The 21739-nt window shown below is 40.0% G+C and overlaps 1 protein-coding gene across 12 annotated transcripts in view; it reads left to right on the top strand.

Annotated features, from left to right (window-relative positions):
• The window catches only part of celf2 (cugbp, Elav-like family member 2), a 177274-nt gene extending 156603 nt beyond the window's left edge, over nucleotides 1-20671 (top strand). For 3 of the 12 annotated variants that reach the window (XM_079582929.1, XM_079582937.1, XM_079582935.1), the window contains 7 exons: nucleotides 2321-2482; nucleotides 3214-3277; nucleotides 8746-8880; nucleotides 12444-12572; nucleotides 14904-15083; nucleotides 16441-16584; nucleotides 17767-20671. In XM_079582929.1, the coding sequence (XP_079439055.1) occupies nucleotides 2321-2482; nucleotides 3214-3277; nucleotides 8746-8880; nucleotides 12444-12572; nucleotides 14904-15083; nucleotides 16441-16584; nucleotides 17767-17894 (942 nt within the window). In that variant the 3' untranslated portion in view covers nucleotides 17895-20671. The remainder of the gene's footprint in view (nucleotides 1-2320; nucleotides 2483-3213; nucleotides 3278-8745; nucleotides 8881-12443; nucleotides 12573-14903; nucleotides 15084-16440; nucleotides 16585-17766) is intronic. The other 9 variants (XM_079582936.1, XM_079582939.1, XM_079582933.1 and 6 more) reach the window with 8 other exon arrangements.
• Nucleotides 20672-21739: the final 1068 nt, after the last annotated feature.

The following is a 21739-nucleotide window of genomic DNA, read 5'->3' as shown; positions in this document are numbered from 1 at the left end:
CTCTCTCCCATCGCAAATGCCGCATTAAATCGCTAATGTGCTCGCAAAACAAGCACACAAAATTATGTTAAGAACAGAAAGGAGAAAGCATAGTTGCCTGGGTGTGCTGACGACTCCTGCAGGTTCAAAGTGAGATTTCCTTCTGTGAAATAAGTGCCATGAACCCAATGAAGCTGCTGTGAAGCTGCAGAAATGTAGCCCTGTTGAAAACCCCAGTTCACTGTGCCAGTAATAATATTTTTATTCATCATTTGTTGACTAAATTCAGAGTTAAAAAAAAAGTCACATATAAAACCCCTGAAGCTAAAAGTAAAATATGTGTGTGTGGGGAAGTGTACACAGTCTACTAAGCTCATAAAAGCTAACGACAATGTGAAGACTACTACAATATTTATGTTATTGCTGTTCGTCTAAAAGGCATTATCTGTTCTGTGCCGTGACCAACTCTGTCTTTTCAACTTCTGATCCCTGCTCCAAATGAGTTTGACATTATAGGCACAACCTTGTGACAATCTGCTATCGTCATATTGTGAAATAGTGGCTTCAACTTCAAATGAAATTGTGAATTAGGTCAAAGAAAAAAGGTTACATGGACTTTTACCCATCCCGATGGTATATCCGTGCCGTGACCATTGACCCTGATAAAGTTTCCAAGCCTTTTCCCAGTGAAGCTCAACCATGGAGGCCTATCTTCTACACTACCACAGTCCCGGGGCAGGGCTCTCATTCAGTGGCACGGTCCTCCGGCTCGGTGCATGTCAGAGGAAGTAATGAGATATTTAGCAGAGAAGGATTGGGAGCTGCTGTCTCAGGGGGAATCGAGTGTAGACGTGAGGCCCCGGACTGACATTCTGCCTCCAAATGCAATTCTTCCATGGTCTCCTCTGCTTTATCTGTCAGCAGTCTGAAGAAAGAGATGGAACGACTGGTGACTACGGGGAAAAGACACAGCAAATATGGTAGAGCCTCTGTCAGAGAGGAGACATGCTCAATCCTGCTGATAAAGTCCAGTCCACTCACAGTGTTGCTGTTTAAGTGTTTAAGTGCACTGCAGTGACCAGTGCAAAAGTCTCACACTTTTCATAATATGGCATTTACAGACATGTGTTTAGTAAGTAACTGTTGTAAATGACAAAAAAAAAGAAGAACTTGGGAAAACTTTTACACTTGACATTTTGAATGTCTAATGAGTGATGAATGATTTAAGTAAAGGGAATTTTAATGGTTCTTCTACTTAAAAGCAAATTAATCAACAGCCTTCATTACAAATTTGACTTCAAAACAGATGAAAGCAGTCACTCAGGTTTGAGCTCTGACACAGTGCATGCTGGGAAGTGTGCTAAATGGCTCTGAATTAATTCACTCAATTGAAACTGTTGAATACTTCTGACAGCAGTACTCAGGTGCAATATGCACCTCACAGATGAGGTGTTTCTCTGCACCTCCTATTCACCCTCAGCTGACATAATAATACATGTGTGACTTATTGCTGTGAAGTTGCTAAATCCCTTTCCACTGTAGCCTGGTGTGCTTCAAACTAAATCTTTCAATCAAAAGCTTTTATTCCATGGTGGCAGATCGCCTTTGTTTCAAACGGATTTGCCTCTAGTTAGGCTTTGATTGTGGAGTGTGAGTAATGGTGTGGTGTGATAGACTGAGACGCTGCTACACAGACACGCTGTTTCAGGCCCATTGTTCTTTATGTCGTCTTTTATGTTGTTGTTGTTGTGGATGTCCTAAGCCAGCACTGACCTACCACACACATTAACAACATTCTAAGTGAATGTCTGGTCACTGGGTTGAGGAATCAAAATAGCCACAATTAGATACACTTCTTGTGATAGCTTTTATCTCTACATCTTGCTCTTGCTCTCTCAACCTTTGCTTCTGTCATCCCAAACGCTCTCTTCCTTCACCTCACTTAGCTCAGAGACACACAGCAAGTCTCTGTTCAGATGAGATGATGAAATAGTTGGTGAACTCAGGAAATCTGTTTCAGTTGAAACCATTCTGGACTCAGAGATAACTGAGCCCTTGTGGGCTACAGAAGAAAGCCCTTCAGCTTTAGACTGCCGCTTCCTGTGAGAGTCCCAATGTCACTGTCGCATGTGTGCGGAACAAGGCTCTTTTAATTTAGAATACTATTTTCTCCTCTAAGTCTCCCTCAAGTAAAGTTTGCAAGTTCCTTCCTTCCACTATTTTACTGTTGGGGATATTTGTCTGTCCTCTCATTTTTTGGAGCTATATTTTGCCCACTTTTATTTCAGACTTTACCATTTATTCTTACATTTGAATAACATTTGTGGTGGCCCCTTTGCAGGGCTGCTCATCTCCCATAGTGGTGAAGTTTGCCGACACACAGAAGGACAAGGAGCAGCGGCGTTTGCAGCAGCAGCTGGCGCAGCAGATGCAGCAGCTCAACAGTGCAACCACCTGGGGCAGTCTGACGGGCCTGGGGGGCCTCACTCCACAGTACCTGGCTGTAAGAGAAGCACATTCACCAACAAGCATCTTATCAGCTGATCTAACAGCAGGAAAACTATCACTACAAGAAGTGCATCGTGTACAGGCAAATTCATTTTGAACCGCGTTATCAAAGTCACATAGACACTGTATTATTTACGATGACACAATTTAGCCGTAAAATACTTCTCTGCAAAACCACTGTAGCTTCAACTATGTGGCTTCCAATCCAGATATATTCAGATATCGGTTAACTTTTGAAACAGTTTTAAAGTAAAGTATCACTGCTACTATAATGCTAACAGTCAGTAATGCATTGCATTCTTTTAATCACTCTCTCTCAGTCTCTCTCGATCTAAGAAAAGAAAAGCTATTCTTGGGGGTAAAATTATCCATACAATAAAGACACGATGTCAATTTGTGGTTAATTTTTGTGTCTTTGAAGAACCAGTGTTTGGCAGCGTCAGTATTTCACTTTTGTTGTGGAATCTAATTAGTGGGCTAGATTAGAGCTTTCATGCTCAACTTGTCTTGGAGAATCATGGCAGAATACAAACGCGCTTGCTTAGAAGAGATCAGGCTGTATTAGCAGCTCATTTACTCATCGAGCGCTGATGCAAATAGCACATTGCTAAATTGCTCATTACAATGTTAGCTTCTGTGCGTAGCCTTGTACAAACATCCATTCAGCGCTGAGTATTCACCGATCTCATTCGTCTTCTTCTCTATTTCCCTCCGCCTGGCGTGCAGTTGCTACAGCAGGCCACCTCCTCTGGAAACCTGGGAGCCTTCAGTGGGATCCAGCAGATGGCCGGTGAGTCCAGATCAGTAATAAACTCTTCTCCGTCCTCCACAGACACAGTGAGTCTTTGTTGCGCTCCCTTTTTATTCTTTTCTTCTTCTCCTTTCTTCTGAAAGAGCACCAAAGAGCATAACAGATGAACTTGCATGGTGGAGATCTTTGCCCTGCAGATTTATTAACTGTTGTTAAGATTTGTCTTGATCTTTTAATGAGTGCATAGACACCAGTTGTGCCCTGGGCGTGCAACAGTAGCTCGGCACCGTGCTCTTGTCAGGGATGGTTTTCAGGCCCACCAAAGAAAATGGGGACTGTTGTGTCCTGTGTAGAAAATAACTTGCACTGCAGGATGGCGCCCCCTACTGCCCTCTTATTCTCTCTCTTATTGCGCTCTGTAGCTGTTGGCGCTGCTCTTTTTTTTTTCTCTTTTTTTTTAACACACACTCTGTCGAACAAGTCGCTCTTTTTCTTTTTAATTTAGAGTACAAAGTGATAACAACTTTAAATAATTATGGACAGTTCCAGTCTCGGGTTTGTTGAGGGAAGCGCCTGAGTCACAGTGAAGCCATGGAAAGAAGATCGTTTTAAAATCCAGCTCTGTGCTACATTCAAGCCTTGAGCGAGTTCAGCGGTCCAATTTGAAGTTTTCGCCAAGATATCGCTCTTATTGTGGCAGACGCTGTGAAAGACTTGAATCAACTTGAATACTTATGTCCCTAAAATGCATCACATCTATCATTTACCATTAAAGAGTCAGCCCTTTGTTGATTGTTCAAAATGGCTCCACTTGTAAATCGATGTTTATGTTCAATAGTTGTGATGTGAATGTTTTTGGGCAAAAGTATAGTGCAGTATAGTGTTATGAACATGGTGGTGAAAACAAGGATAAATCAAAACTGTGGAATGCAGAATTTTGGATATTTTTGCAAAAAATAACACCACTTTTGAGTTGTTGGGAAGCCAATATTGAACAAGTTAAAAAAAAACAGTATTGCTTTAGATTAAGCCGGTGTGCTCATCAAGTATTAATAAGCATTAGTAATCATTTTAGGGCTAGAGTATGGGTTACGGTTAGGTTTGGGGAAGTGTTGGCTATGAGTAAGCGTATTGGCCTACTATAATATATTAAAGGAACAGGCCACTGTTTTTCCATACTGTGATATGTTCTTACCTGAGCTTAGACGAGGTGATACATACCTGTCTGGTCTTCCCGTGGAAGAGAGTGGTAGCTTCTAACTTAACCTTTGTTTGGAGCTATAGGAATATGATGGGAGAGGCTAAATGCTAACAACATCTTTGGTCATTTTGCATGACTGAGGGCACGCACAAAGACCAGACAGGTACACATCAACTCGTCTAAGCTCAGGTAACAACATATCTCAGTATGGAAAAACGGTGGTCTGTTCCTTTAACAGATAAAAGTATAATAAACTTCACAGGCATATTATTAATGCTTATTAATACCTTATTAATACTTAATAAGCACACCTTAATATAAAGCGATACCAAAAAAACTTTTACTTTTAGGTGAATGTTAATTACTATTATTATGTGTTGAAGATTCGCATTAGCTCTAAATCCTTTTTTTTTTTTTTTCTTCGCGTACGCACTGTTGTTTCTCTGTACTTTCTCTGTTTATTTTAAGCCCTTTTTCGCAGTCTCTCCTACGCCTTGCTGTAAAGTCACACCGTTCTTTATCATTTGCTCCTCCTCGACGCCGCCTTGCTGTTTTTCACACTCTGTTCTCTCCTATGCGCCACAAGCTCCTAATTGTTGAGGCAGATGATGTTAGAAAATCTGCCTGGCAACAAAAGCAAAGTCTTATTGGGGACTTCTTGGACAGCCGAGGCTTTTTTTTTTCTTTTTTTTTTTCCCAGTCTTAGTTCCAAAGCACACATTTCTCCCGGCGCAGTGGCGTGAATAAATGCACTGTGATTTGGACGCGGGGGCGAGTAGCACTGTCTGTGGCTGGAGATCTGTTGGTCGTCCATCTGTGAGAGAAGAGAAAGAGCCGGGGAGCGGGAGCTTGAGCGAGCATTGGTGATTGGCAGGAGATGTGAGACAGCTGAATGACATCTGGTCCCAGTCTTTAACACTACGAGCTGTAGCGCTGAGAGCCTTCAATTACACCAATGAGCATTCAATTAGACGCAGCCAACCCCGTTCTGCCATACTGTTCACAATTTCACACACGCACACACACATCCCTTCCAACACATATGTACACTCATGCACTCACGCATCATCTGATCCCCCCATTGTCTCATTCAGTCTTCTCTAACCCAGTTATTTTTATCTGCTGCTCCTCTGTCGAGTCGTCTCTGAAATTGCACTAAGACAGATAGCCTTTGACAATGAAAGGAGTGATTGGGCTTGGCTCGAAGTGCTTTAGGGAAAAGAGAAGAGAGAAAGACTTCAGAGAGGAGAGGAAGTAGGACAGACGAACAGATTGATATGCCTTTAATGGTCATTCTAAGAGACATGTCGAGCGTAATAACAATGAAGCCGAATTAATAAGAAATTGAATTAATCTGTGGCCAAGATGAGTGCAGCACTACTAGACCTTTAGTACCTGAACTCAGCTTTATTTTTTACATGCAGTTCACATTCATGACGAAATAATTCCTCACTCTTAATGCAATGAATTAAGTATTATGTATTTATTTTATGTAACTATACAATTGGCTTTGGAATTAGACTCAGTAAATAGACATGGAAGGGAGGTGACATTTTTTGTAAAGTGCTTTTCACACATATCATGTAACACAAAGTGCTTTCCAGATTTAAAAACATCCCCTCACACACCTCCCATAAAAACAAACACATTGTCACATTCACAATCCCCACAGATAGATACAGACGGCATCTCGTCATAGAAGGGGGCGTGGCTTCGCCGAGGGGGAAAATAGAATATTTAGAGAAACACAATTTTCCACTCTTTTTAGCCATTTTCTGGTGGAATATCAACTTATTTATCACACAAATAAAGTCAATTGTAAATCGGGCCCATGTGGATATTTTGTCGCAACAGATTGTTCAGTAGAAGTGAAAAAACTGCAGTTTGTAGCAAGCGCTAGCTAACCGTTAGCATTAGCTCGATGCTAACATGTAGCATCAAGTTAGCATTCTCCGTTATTCATGTATTTATGGGCTGTTGAACCACTTTGCTCCTCCCCTTGTCTTTGTATCATTATTTAGTAGAAAACTATATTCATAATTCAGCATTTGTTACAGTAGTTTTTGAATAATTAGAGAAAATTAAAAAAAAAATCAAAATTGTTTTCCCCTTTAACTGTTTTCAAAAATGAGCATATATGGGCGATTCCAGAGATGCCGTCTGTATCTATACAAGCACACCCGCACCCACCCATTTTATATCACAGTGATACCTTTGGGGTTTTCTTCATTTGTTCTTTTAGTCAGTGAATTTTAAATATTTGGTATGTTGATTAAGGTGGTACAGTTGAACATATAGAATTGGATTTAGGTCCAGACAAAAGATGATTACTGGAGCAACCCATTTGTGAAATATTCAATGTAAAAGGTGTGTTCATAATGGATTGTTAATTGTTCATTAAAGCTTTTCACGCTTGTTTGCGCAGTGTGTCATACTAAAAAGAAAACATAAGAGATGTGTTTTTTCTTTACGGCTGTTTGGTTCTGCCTTTTCCACGACAGTTTCTTCACACACCTATCATCAGTGTGGAACAGAGCGCTGTGGCAGTGCATCAAAAGTGCTGGCGTATGTTGGAATAGAGACTTGAAGGAGGATTCTCATACCTCTGAAACACTCGCTGAGCAAACATATCTACACATCTTCTCTTCTCACTTTGACTTGTCTGCTGCGTTTTTTTAAATTCTCCTCCTAAGTTAGTTTATTGTGACAGCGAGAATGACAGGCACAGCTGTTGTGTGTAGGAACTTTTTTTATGTATCCCGTAACACATGAAATTGGGAGAAAATCACTTAAAAAAAAGAAAAACTGATATGTTTTGGCTTCAGCGCGCCCCACAGATGAGTAATAAGACAACTCAAACTCATTACTGCGGACTTGTTTTGTTTTTTGGTCGTCACAGATGTGTTCTTCTTGACAATAAAAGCCCATCAAGCTCAACGTGAGATTTCTTTCCCACTTTTATTGGGAAGACACAAACAATGATCAGATGAACCATTTGAACAGAGTTGTTATACAGCAGGATTGTGTAATACAGTATAGGTCCGGCGGTGGTTAACGCTTGTTTTATTACGACAGAAAAACAACAGTGATTGACATAATATTTGCACTCATGGACAGTTTTATTATTGGCTACGTTTGTACATATGTTTGGTGAGCTTTTGTGTAAATGTTGATTTTTTTTTCTTTTTTTTTTACTGAAATAATGAGTCAGTATTCTCCTTGTGTTATTGCTTGCAATGCCATGTGATTTTCAATATTTAAGAGATATAAGTGATTTTGTCTTTGTGTGTGTGACTGTGTATGTGTGTGTGTTTCCATGGTACTGTATATACATCTAGACTGTATATACGAGCGTACACCCCACAGGTTCGGCCCATGTTATTTCTCCAACACGCTCATGAGTCAGACGAAGCTGCTGTTGACTGATGCTCGTCTGCTCTTAGGACTGTAGCCTTCGGACACGAGCTTCCCTCACACAGACGTCGCACATCAGTATGCTTAGGCCTCATGTAGTCGTTCATTATGGAGCACAATCATACACAGTAACTGCTGATGTGAGCCAGAGGCTTAATAGTGAGGGTTCACTCCTTTAGAAGTGATTCAGTCATTTTCAAGAACTGAAAATTACGTGCTTATCAAATATGGCATTTATGGATTATTGTTCAGGAATATCTTATAACACAATTTTGCTTTTAAATTCCCTCTCTGCTTTTATAACCTTATGGATTTATACGTAATGGGTGCACTGAGTGTAAATTACACCAACTCATGGATGTACTCACACTGCTGAGTTTTTTTTTCTATTGGGGTTTCAATGAAATTGAAATGAATTAATCTTCCAACACTGTCTTAGATAATTACCTAAACATTATAACATCCGCTTACAGGCCCTGATTTTACCTGTGTTAAAATAAATAAAATAAATTAAAAAAGAGCATATACATTTTTAATTGTTGCTTGTGTATTTTAGGAGATTTAGGAATGAGTTCCTAACTTCCACATCACAATTCTTAAGAGGGATTAGTTTATAAGCATGTTTTACCACTTTCAGGGACCAATCCCGGTAATGTAAATTACCACAACTTGCCTGCTTGTGCACAATCGCAAAAAATATCTAAAAATATCAGGTATGAACACTTAGTGAAATCAACACTCTAGTGTCTTCACTGGAGCTGTATGAAAAGCAGAGCAGGCAGACGCAGTGCCACACACACTGGTTTGGTTTGCAGACGGTTCAGTTTGGCCAGTCCACCGCCCTCAGCCTGGGTCTACAGGATTGACACACCTCTCTGGCTCCTCTCTCTAGGTATGAGTGCTCTGCAGTTGCAGAATCTGGCCACTTTAGCGGCGGCAGCAGCAGCAGCTCAAAACTCAGCCAGCCCCTCCACCGCAAACCCCCTGTCCTCCAACGCCGCTTCCCTGGGAGCATTGGCCAGCCCAGGTAACGCAGTCGCAGCTTCTCGGATCGGAGCTTGATGCCAGGGCAAAGCCTGCCTCACCCTCGCTCTCCTACATTTTCATTCTTGTGTTTGATAGATCCGGCACATCTCCGTCGTTGTCACCCTAAACCATCTCCATTGTCACATCAATTGTTGAAATGGAAAAGTGGCACAGTTTGTGTAAATCTCCACTTGGTCGCTCGTAGACCACACATGTGACTGCGTGCTGTTGTCACAGTTGCGTACATCTCATTTTACTGTGTAACATGTATGAATCCACCGTTATGTTGTGTGCTTCTATGTGTGTGTCTGTGGGTGTGCTCGAATCTGCATGTGATTGTCAAGTGCTCTGGCTTGCCCAGTGCTGTATTTCAGTCGATATTGTTGTACACCTCCACAGTTATACTTCCTCAATGACGTTTGGAGTCAAACACTTTTTCTAAGGCATAATATAGCAACATTTGGCCAAAAAGATGCAAACAACAAGAAATAGCCCTAATCTAGCCCAGTTAAAAACAGTTAATAACAGCACATAAGTGTCCTCCTGAGTCAATGCTTGTGTGCTCTAAACACATTGCATTGATATGGTTTACCCGTGTTTGCACTTTGTATCGTATTAACTTATACAACATTATAGAGTGCATTTAGATGATCAAATAATCCTCGAACTCAACATTTACATTGCTTGCACTCAGTCTTAATGGACATTTTTGGTCAAATAATTAGCCTATAATATGCCTTGGGGAGCCAACCATGGATTCTAAATTAGGATTGCTCGCTTGATAAGCAGGATTTGTTTGTGTGGTGTCCAGTTGAAGTAAATGTTTCCTGATTGGACCTTGATTTATCTTTTTCCCCCTAATTTCTATTGGTCCTTCATGCAAAATTTCATCCTCTTATTTCACATAAGGTTTTTTCTCGCTTCGGCAAAATTATTTCCCCTCCATTTTGTGTGTTTTCTCGAGTGATTAATATGAAATGGCTAATAGCGCCGAGTTATTTTCATCACATGTCCCTCTCCTGCTTCCATCAGACTATGAATAGCCATAGTTCTTTTTTTGTTTTGTTTATTGTTTACTGTCCCTTTTATCGTTAGTTCTTGTTTGTTTTTTCAGCCGCACTCTCCGGACGCATTTGTTTCATCCCAATAGCTTTCTCTCGAAGTGCTGTTTGTTCTTGATCAGTAACTTGGGTTGAACTCTCATAATTAGCATCATTTTTTGCATGTGTTAGAAATGAAACGGTGGCGTCGTAGTGATTTGATGAATATATTCACTCTTGCATGGAGACAGACTGCTATCTTCATTTTCTCTTTTTTTTATACCATTTGTCAATATGCTATATTTTCATACCGTTTCTTGATGCATACAGCAATCCCGCTTTGCTGGCTTCGCTTTGATGAGATAAAGGGTAAATTAATAGATGTGACGTTATGCTTTCGGTGACTTTTGTGCACCATACTCTTCATCATGTTTCTATGTCGCTGTACAAGGTGTTGTCGTATTGTAGCTGTGAGTTTTGTTGCAAATGTGACAGGTACTGTGAAATATGAAGCCTAAAACAGGGAGTCTGATTCTATAGCTTCTAGTGTTTTCATTCTCACTTGTACTGGGGAATTTAAAGCAGTACTAAGTAACTTGTATACCTTAATAAAACCTTTTCGTACTCCCTCTGGGGGTAATACAAGTGTTAATGGGATGATGGGGGGGTCTTTCATCTCCCCTGGTGTCTCTAGCCAGAAACCCACTTGCAACTTTCCTGCACCGGGTCAGAGTCACCAACACACACTAATGGAATCACGAAGAAGAAGCTAACTAAGCTAACTGTGGGCTAGCGCCACTTAAACATTATTTACAGTCAAGTTTGAGTGAAAATTGTATAATTGGATGTACAGTATCCCTCTCTCCCTTTGACTTTTCGGGCAGGAGTATTTACTCTCACGGACAATTAAGGAGTAAAAAAACGTAGCATGCTACGACACCTGCAGTGGCGCTTATGGCCTCTAGAGTTACTTAGTACTGCTTTAAAGGGATATTTCATGATTTTTGACATACCTCATTTCCTAGTTATCCAGAGTGTTTTTGATTTCTGGATATGTATATATTTTTTTTTCATTCATGCAGTCCTTTTATTTGAAGAGTTTAATGGTGCTAGGCTAGTGCATGTCCATGGTAGGTACCATGGACATGCACTAGCCTGCATTAAAAACAGTCTGACCCAAGCACAGTGCACCTGAGGCAAATCACTTATAACACCAGACTACCGATATAAATGTCTGTGTTGACAATATTGAAATTTGAAATATAACCATTTTGCATTTAAAAGAACTTATATTTGAGCAGCATCAGCTTCCTGGTTGTAAGCTACGCAGCAGTGGCGGAGTGATCTGCTAGGTTACCGGATCTACAGTAGTTTGTTTACCTGTGGCCGGCATTACTACACGTGGAATTCACAAATAAATAAAATAAAAAGGAGCTTTCTACAAATCAGATATGGCAACGTTTGGAGGACTTCCCCATGATTTTGAAGAGGTTTGTACTACTACTACTTACCATAGACATGTGCTAGCCTAGCACTAGCCTAGCCTAGCAATAGCACCACTAAACTCTTCAAATATAAGGACTGCACGAATTTAAAAAAAAAACAAATCCAGTCAAAAGTCTGGAAATATCCCTTTAAAGTGCATTTTACTTTTCAAACTGCTTTTTTAACTTACATGCACTATATATTGCAGGTGCTACTTGTGATATGTCCGTTCACTGTTTGTTTAAACAGTGTAGATCAGTGTAGAGGAGCATGCTGATCTTTAGATCAGTGTTTTGGCCGGAAATGGCCCCAACATGAATCGTCTGCCACCCCCCATGTAATTTAGAGACATTTAATTACACAGACAAAGGTCAAAAGCCAAAAACTCTGTAAAACTTCTTTAAATATTGTCAGTGCTTTTGAACATTTTCTCGGGGAGGACTCTCCGATCCCCCAGTTTAGTCTTAGTCAACAAAGATTACTTGTATTTGCAGAAAATGAAGCTGAAGTCGGCCCGTCACCAAGCAAACTTTCCTACATTTTGTGTGATGAATGAACATGATTTCAATGTAACCTTGGCCAAGGCTTGAGAAAATGTTCATTCATGTTTTCCTGCAATTCACCACCATTTGAAAAAGCTGTTTCGAATCATTCTGATTGTTACAGACGTGGATACATCCACTCAAAGGGCACTCTTATTCAAATTTGAAATAAGAAAAGGACTTTTTTGGAGTCAGATAAGATGAACCAGACGTCACTCACATACAGGAATGCAAACAGACATGCCTGTTCACATGCAGGGGCAATTTGTCCAGGCTAATTAACAAGTTAAATGAGTATGCTACAGTAAGCTAAGGGGCTCCATCAGTCTGGATATTACCTCCCCCAAAAATGGCAGTTGCCTGAAAATGGTCTCGGAAAGGAAACTCCGTACTGATTTTGATATGCATGTTGCACCTTTGTGTTTGTAATCACTGATCAAGTATAACACTTTGTTCTCTGTCCCCACTCCTGCCCTTCCCTCGTCCTGTCCCTCCAGCAGCAGGCACCACAGCCAGCTCCAACGCCGGTGCCATGAACTCTCTGACCTCTCTGGGTACCCTGCAGGGCCTGGCAGGAGCCACTGTGGGTCTCAACAACATTAATGCACTAGCAGGTAGCGTCAATAGTGAGTATTCAACATCCCATCCCATCCACACCCTCCAAGTCACCATCAACACTCACATCAGAGATCAGAATCATGTGTAAACTGACACTATAACTAAAGGCTCTTGTGGGATTTAAGCTGGAAGTAATACTGTAATACTGTTTGGCTTTGTGAATCTTCGATAAAAAAGACAAACATAATACAGAAAAGAATCGAATTCTGCTTATTTTACAATAAAACAAAGACGTAATGGTCTGCAAATCACTCAGCTTACACACCTCTGATTTGACCTTTCTGTCTTTGACATTTGTCACTGGCTCATCAGGCCATGGTGCTACTAATCCATCTCCATGGTCCCATTTCTTCACTCGCTTCCTGATTTTCTGCTGGATTTCTGTTGCTTTTCTGTAGCACTTTGGCGTCCTAGCTTTGGTTGTGCTTTAATTATATTTTATAGGCTGGAACAAATGCCATGTGCACTAGTCAGTATGGAATAAACAATTAACCTCACTATTTCCCACCTTCAGTATTAGTGGCAACGGCATGAGCATATTACCTCCATCCTAAGCACACGATGGCCGTCAGGGCCCTTGAAGCCGCTGCTCCCCCCCTATTATTATTATTACAACTAATGTGTAGCAGCTATGTGTTATTTGTAAATGCAGTGTGCACGTGAATGATTGGTTGCAGTCAGCATAGATTGGCACATTTCCATCAGTATCTCACCACCATTGAGTGTGCAGAGTGAAGAAATACTGCAATGAAAAGCACTTTGTGTATCTTGAACGGCCCTATCCAAGTAAGGCATTAGAATAGACAACCTTAGATGTCTTTTAAATGCAGAAGGAAACCAAGGAAGAACTTCAAGTGCTAAGCTTCTATAAAGCATAAATGTCAAAAAAAAAAAAAAAAAGTCTAGTTGCCAGTTACTGCTCGGAGAGGTGGCTTTGCTGGAGAATTAATGTAGTGTATAAACAACTCTCAGTGGTTTCTCAATGACCCAGCAGCACACATGTCCCATCCACACCGTGTATTAAACGCAACATAGGCCTGTGTGGTCTGCCATTGTAACTGTGTGTTGTGTGCCCTGCCTTTGACCTCTGGGAAGACAGGGCCAGGATCTTAATCAAGCCTGTTATGACAGCACAGATCCTGTACTAGCAGCCCCTTCCACCACATTATTCTCCTCTGACCTTTAGCGCTCCATGGCTCCAGTGGCTGTATCCGCTGTGTAAATCATAGATCTACACAGGTGCACCTCACACACGCTCACCCACCCACACACACACACACACATACACACACAGACAGCAACATTTCTTTTAAAGGGGATGGATCACTCTCGCTTTGCATCCCATTTTGTTCCCGGGTAACCCCTTTCTCCGCCACTTGCCCCCCTCCCATCCAGCCGCCTCATTTAAACACATCTCAGCTTTAATTGAATTGCAAAGGTCACCAGTGCAATTATTCCTGAATAAGTGAGTGACCTATAATCCGGTAGCGAGGTGATCATTTATTTCAGTGCGGCTGATGGTGAGGAGACTGAGCCAGTGTTTGACCCCACCCCCACCCTCACCCCCACCACCCCCCCGACAAGTTGCCCTGTGTGGCTAGTTACAAGCGGCTAATGAATGTTCCCCCTGTGTTCCTTGGCTTTTCAAAAACACACTCCCTTCAGGATGGACATGCTGACCGTTCAGAAGTTCAACACTAGAATCAAATGTGTTTATTTGGTTTGTGAAAGTGTGTGCGATTGTGTTGACCCATGATTATATTACATGACCTTTCATTCCAGTAAAGTAAAGTGTCAGATTTTATACCCTTACAATTAACTGTAGATGTAGTATTAGATGAAGTACTAATATTAACTCACTTCCATGTCTCTATCACAGTGTGAGGCTGGTGGTTATGGTGTTCACTGAACATAAGAGAATCATTTTCACTCGGTAATAGCAGGCATACCTTTTCACAAGAGCATTGGAGTAATACTTTCCTTCATATGTACTGGCTAGAAACCCGATATAAAGGCAAAGAAACAAAATGTAGAGCACGTTATGATAAATTCTGCAATGTTTTTTTATTATTATGTTTTGCTTGATGACTTTTCCATGTGCTGCTGTCATCATCAAAAATCACGCTGTATTTCACTCTATGTAATATTATTGCTAGTGCTGTTCAGTGTATATGCTGTGCATGTAGATAACTGTAGCTGTATTTAAGAACGAGTCAACTTGTGTCCGTGTCGCATGTACATGTGGTTATAACTCAACCTTGAGTGGGAGCACTAATCAGTAAGTGCACTCTTCTTTCTTTATTGTTGGGTTTTATGTAAAGTTGCTCAAATGCTCTCAGGTATGGCGGCTCTAAATGGAGGCCTGGGCGGTGCGGGGCTCACCAATGGCACAGCGGGCACCATGGACGCTCTGACGCAGGCCTACTCAGGGATACAGCAGTACGCCGCAGCTGCACTGCCCACCCTCTACAGCCAATCACTGCTGCAGCAACAAGGGGCCGCCGGCAGTCAGAAGGAAGGTTCGTCCCTCCAGTTGATGAGAACCACTAAATCAATCCGTCAGTCAATCATTCAGTCCATTTTATTTGTTGAGCACAATTCATACAAAGTGACTTAAAGAGCTTTGCTATAAAGTGTGATTTAAAAAAACATGACACATTAAAACATTACAACTATGAACATACACTTAAATAGATAAATAATAAATATAACAAATTAATAATAACTATAAAACATTGTAATTTATCGGTAGCGCGTCATAATAAGGGTGCATGAATTCATGCACGATTCATGATGAATTCATCATGACTTCACACGATTAATTCAGGCAATGAACTCATTAATGAAGATGAATAAATAATCATCATCAATTGAATTCTTGTGCGGAAGAAACAAACGGTGGCAAGGACCAAACTTTGTATAAACTTATAACTAAAAATGATCTCATGATTAGTTCATCATGACTGCATTATGAATGTGCCGATTAAAACTGAAGCATTGCAGCTTTGATAACTTGTATAAAAACATACTAGCACATATAAACTCCTATTGAATCCTTAATTCAATAGGTGGTCATTATGAATGTGCCCCATAAACTAAAGCGGCAACACATTCAACACTTAAACCAGGGGGTATGATTTTTAGTTGTTTGTTCATACAAATTTTGGTCCTTAAATGCCATAAACCTATATAAAGAAAAGTCTAAATTAAAGTCAAAGGTGGAAATATGTTAATGTTAATAATTTACAACCTCCAACACAGTACAGTTTTATTATAGTTTTCTTTTATTATTCCAGTGTACTTTAACATATTTTTGAAACACACATGAAACGTGTGCCGGAACAAACACAGCCACACTGCACATTACTGCCTCTGTCATGGCAGACACAGCTGCCCTGTCCTTTTCATTTCAAGCTTTCATGGCATCATTCACAAAGCAGCTAAAGTGACCAAAGCCCACTCACCAATCCCACATCCCACTAAGCTTTACTTAACACAAGGGGAATAATACCTCTTAAAAGATCCAATATTATTCACATGTTCAAACGCGAGACAGAAGGTTAGGAGCTGACCTCTGACCCCTCTTAAGGGAACACAACATGCAGGGTGTACCAATGAATGAAAAGCAAAAGAACAGTAGAACAGACAGGCCACAACCACCCAAAGCTCTCTATTTTGTTTAATGTTCAATATACTCACAAAATATTATTTAAAAGGCTATACCAACTCAAGGCTGCGCTGTCGTGCTCTTGTCGCGTTTCTATGACAACAACACAGCGGCAGACCGTGAGCACAGTGCCACTGTGGCTTTCCATGCTCTGAATGAAAGCCATTATGGTATTTAACAACTATTTTTATGTCTTCTTGTCCTCGCAGGTCCCGAAGGCGCTAACCTGTTCATCTACCACCTTCCACAGGAGTTTGGAGACCAGGACATTCTACAAATGTTTATGCCTTTTGGAAATGTGGTGTCTGCCAAAGTCTTTATCGACAAACAGACAAACCTTAGCAAGTGCTTCGGTAAAATGTCTTTCATGCATATTACAATCATTATTTTACAGAGGCTAGATCTAATTGATTAGAAAAGCAAGGCACCAAAGTACCAGGAAATCACCATATTTATCTTGCTTTCACGGCAGCTTTTACTTTGCTGTAGAGATAATAATTAAGATGCATAAATAATATTTGTCAAACTAATGCAAGTGGGTCCTGAAAGGTTATCCAATTACCTGTTTATTTTAGGGTACTTTCCTATCAGGGGTAATTCAACAGCCGTCACATCAGAGCATGGGGCCCGATTGAAGTAGTGTACATGTTTCTCACATCAACACGGACTATATGTCTGTTATTTTTTTAATATATACTTGGTAATTTAACAGGAAAACATTCAATATCTTGGCCCGGCTGATGTATAAAAAATGTTTTGCAGCAGGTCCCTGTGCTGCAGCACAACAGCAATCAAGCAAACAAACATTCACACTAGAATAGTTCAACACAATCAATGGGGCACACAAAGAGAGTGTCGTGCTGGTGTGAGTCTGTGGCTGCTCGCTGCTATTGTTGTAGTTTGTGTATGCAAGGATTTATTATTATTATTATGTTGCACTGACGTCTGTTTAACTTTAACTTTTAAACAATTAAATGTATGTAAGACATTAGGTTCAGTTTTATGAAATGAAATGATCCTGAACACTTTCAACACCACCCCATGCTTTTGCTGCTGCTACACTGAAACAGTCCTCACACTTAAAGGGATATTTCAGGATTTTTGACATAGGGCCTCATTTCCTAGTTATCCAGAGTGTTGCTGATTTCTGGAGATATTTGTTTTGTAATTCAAGCAGTTCTTATATTTGAAGAGCTTCGTGGCGCTAGGCACAGACATTTATATAGTTTGTCTGGTGTTATAAGTGATTGGCCTCAGGTGCACTGTGGAGTGTGTCGGACTGTTTTTAAAGCAGTGTAGCTGATACCATAGAAATGCGCTAGCCTAGCACAAGCCTAGCGCCACGAAACTCTTCAAACATAAGAACTGCATGAATTAGAAAAAAAAATATCTCCAGAAATCAGCAACACTCTGGATAACTAGGAAATGAGGCCCTATGTCAAAAATCCTGAAATATCCCTTTAATAGTAGTTATAATTACACTGGTTCCTATGATATGTATCGTAAGTGTCTAATGGTGTTTGTTGTCTCTACAGGCTTCGTCAGCTACGACAATCCGGTGTCGGCACAGGCAGCCATTCAGGCCATGAACGGCTTCCAGATCGGCATGAAGAGGCTGAAAGTGCAGCTTAAGCGCTCCAAGAATGACAGCAAACCTTACTGATCTTAGCACTAGGGTGTATCTGCTCCCATGTTAGCACTGCTAGGGTAAGTCCCCTTTGAACAACAACAACAAAAAAAAGAACAAAAAAAAAAAACAGCAAACCGAGCCACGACCTCTGCACAGGGATCGGGGGGTGGGGGGTGGGAGGGAGGGGGAGACGATCTTCAACCACCTGAGGGAGGGAGACTCACACACTCCTCCTTTTGATATACTTGATTTTTGGAAGATTTTTTGTTTTCTCTCAAATATTATTATTTATTTACACTTTATTTTTGACACACATGAACGCTTCCATTAACGTCATTACTTTGTGCAATTTTACACTTTTACAACAGAAGTAGCTATCATAGGTAGCTTCTTTTTAATTTAAGAATTATTTGATGGTTTTTTTTTTTTTATGAGAAAGTATTTATACATTTTGCCAACTACAGAAGTGAAGACAACGGAGCCATGATGATTATTTTATGTTTTCTCTCTCTTGCTACGAACCTGAGGCCTAGACCTGGTTCCTTCATATAGTTTTTTGATGCTCATGCTGATATGCACGCCTGACCTTTGGCCTCCGCGGTGTTGGTTGCAGGCCGCCGCTGCTTCTCTGAAATCCCTCTATGCCTGTTGGCAACCCGGGAGCAAAGGCTGCAAAACATAGTTGCCTCTATACAGTCGAGTTAATGGCACCAGTTACACTCCACCAGAAGACAAACATATAACACACTCCAGTTTCGTCATATTTGTATAAAACAAAAAGAAATATTTTTTATTTAACAAATGATGAAAAAATTAGTAACTATTCTCTGGGTCAGATCACATTGGTCTTTGTTGAAAGGAATATAACACATGCACAACATGAGGGGGAAAAAAATCCATAATTTGAAGAAGTCTTTATGACAGTAATATCCTTAAAAAAAAAAAGAGTATTATGGGTTTAGGGGTTAACTGAAAATACTTGACGTTTGTTGAAAGTTTAAAAAAAAAAAGTACAGAATGCCACAGGCCTGTAAATTTTATTTGTAAAAAAAGCAGTTCTATTTTTATACAGCATTTTTACTGCCTCAGATAAAATGGATTTTATTTATTGCCTATTGTTAAGTTATTGGACTCCTTAAAAAAAAAAAAGGTACAGCATTGATAAAGTAGACCCTTGTGGAGTCGGGTTCTCCACCATTTTCACGTATTTTCCGTGCAGTCCAACACACAACACTCCAGTGTCATAGAAAAAGAACAAAACCTCTCACTTCTTCACGTCACACATGTTCATTGTCCATTTCCATCCATTTCTGTGTGTTCTCTCTCTCTCCCTGTCTGGAGAGGGCCTCGCTCGTCCACCTGTACCTCACATTTTAATCTCATTTTTTTTTTAACTATTATTATTATTTTGTTCATTTTTGTTTTGAGTGTTGTTTGTCTGTGCCCTCACCCTTCCAAAGATTTTTAAGGAAAGGCCCCCCCCACTCCTCAAAAATATATCAGTATTTACTCCCAAACATGTTATCCATCTAGGATGTGATGGATCAGACTTTGGGTGCACTGTTTACGTGTGTGTCTGTTTGTGCGAATGACTGAATGTGCCGTTGCTTGTTACAATATAATCCTAGATTAGTATCTCTATCTATTGCAAAAACAAAAAAAATGCAACATTTGTGCTTTCAGATTGCCAATGAAATGAGCCCGTACTGTTGCTATATCCAACAGTTTTGCATCGTCGTTCGTTGTTGTTGTTAATGTTGTTGTTGTTTTTTTCTTAATTTATCAAATGCTGTAGTGGTGTGGTGCTTTGGCTCTCTGTGTGTAACTTTCTCCTTTTTCCCTGTTTTTTCTTTCCCCTTTTTAGAAACACCCATCTCCATGCCTGTTAGCCCATCGTTTGCCTAGCATGTCTTCGTGGCGTCCAATAAAAAAAAAAAAAACAACAACACAAAATCCAAACACACAAAAACTTTCAAACAACAAACTCCCCCTATGCCCCCCCCCCAAAAAAAAATCATCGCCCTCCCCCATTTTTTGTTTTTACTGAGCTCACCCGGGCCATACCCTGGTTCTGGTTCTACTCCTCTGCCACCGCCTACTGACTTTTTGAACTTTAAAAACCTTTCTGGATTGTTTTTTTTGTTTTTTTAATGTATTATTATTGTTATCATTTTTTTTTTTGTGTGTGGGGGGGGGGATGGGGGGGTCTGAGAGGTTTTCGTCCAGGTCATGGATGTTGATTAGAGTAGTTTCAAAGCCTAAAGACACTTCAACTCTTAACTCGACGAGATGAACCATCTTTAAGTTTTCAAACTATGGTACAATGCCTACACTTGTTCTTTTTTTTTTCTTTTTATGTTTTGGTGCATGTGACCTCATTTTGCTTTGGAAGAGGCTTCAGGAATTTGTGGGGGGGGGGGGGGGGGATGGGCGAATACGAAACAATGTGAAGAAGAAAAAAAAAAATATTTATAAAGCTGCATTTGTGTGAAGAAAGACTGATCATTTTTTTTTCATGGAAAACCCTGTGGCAAAGTATTACCATTTCAAATGTCTGTTTTTTTTTCCGCTTTTTGTGTTTTTTGCCTATTTTATCCTCTGCATATAAAGCAAACTTGAAACACTCACTACAGGAATTGGCGCACGGCTTTGATTCTGCTGCCGATGAGAAAAGTAGCGCACAGGGCCAGAAGCTGTCTGCGCCATTTTCTTTAAGTATTAAGACTACTTCCACAGTTTTGAATCAAAAACTGATCTATTCTAGACTCTCTCTCTCTCGCTCTCTCTCTCTCTCTCTCTCTCTCTCTCTCTCGCTCTCTCTTTTTCTCTCTCTCTCTCTCTCTCTCTCTCTCTCTCTCTCTCAGAACTCTCTCTCTCTCTCTCTCTCTCTCTCTCTCTCTCTCTCTCTCTCTAATGGTTTTTACATTTTTCAGGCAGTGTAAAGTTTTTTGATAAGGCCATTTTCAAGTGGCTCTGTTTCTCATTCAAAGTCTATATATAAAAACCACTTTTTGTAGAGTAGTTATAAAGGTTAAATAAATAAAAAAACGACAAAAAAGACATTTGCCCTGTTTGGAGAGGGAGAAATGCTACCTACTTCTGTCACCTTTTGCTGACCTGAACTCACAGATAGACAATCCATGGTTTAAATGCACATGATGAAAATGACCTATATTTTCTACTGTTAAAAATGTATAGAGGAAGAAGAAGAAGAAGAAGAAGAAAAAAAAAAAACATTATGCCGATACCTGTAACCCATGTTAATGTCGGTGCTTCTCGTGAGTTTAGTTGTGGTTCCATCAAGAGTCTGATGGTCTTAAATGTCTCATGTTGATTTCCAAGACTAAAAAAAAAATCAGTTTACTTGAAGAACAGACAAAGCCTTTCATATTATTACAACAGTTTGTTTTCTGTTGTTTTTTTTTTTCGTTTTGTTTTTAAAGGAGTCCCTATTTGCTAAAACTTTGTCGTCAATTAGATCTATACAATTCTTAAAATATATATATAAATATAAATATATCTATATATATCTATATCTATAATGTCAGCTTGTGAAGCATCAATGTCATTATGATTTTAAACTCTCTCGTGGGAAACAATATTTAATGTGTTTTTGTTGTTCAGCAAAATGTCTTATAAAGAGTTTAAATGAAGAAAAAAAAAACGACCAGATCCGTGGAGTTTAGTGCCAAAATTCTGAAGGTACTTCCTGCCTAGACGCGTCAGTGTATTTCTTGTGCAAATGATTTGATAACATTGGTATTTTATTATAAGTGTTTTGTATGGATCCCTCATATTTAAAGTATAGATTTAAAAAAAAATGGAAAAAAATAATTTGTTAACTTGCTATTCTGTGGTCTTGTTGCCTGAAAATGTCA

This window comes from Gobius niger (genome assembly GCF_951799975.1).
Source record: "Gobius niger genome assembly, chromosome: 2".
NCBI lineage: Eukaryota > Metazoa > Chordata > Actinopteri > Gobiiformes > Gobiidae > Gobius > Gobius niger.
The sequence above is the reverse complement of the archived record's forward strand: the minus strand, read 5'-3'. Positions and strand labels throughout refer to the sequence as shown.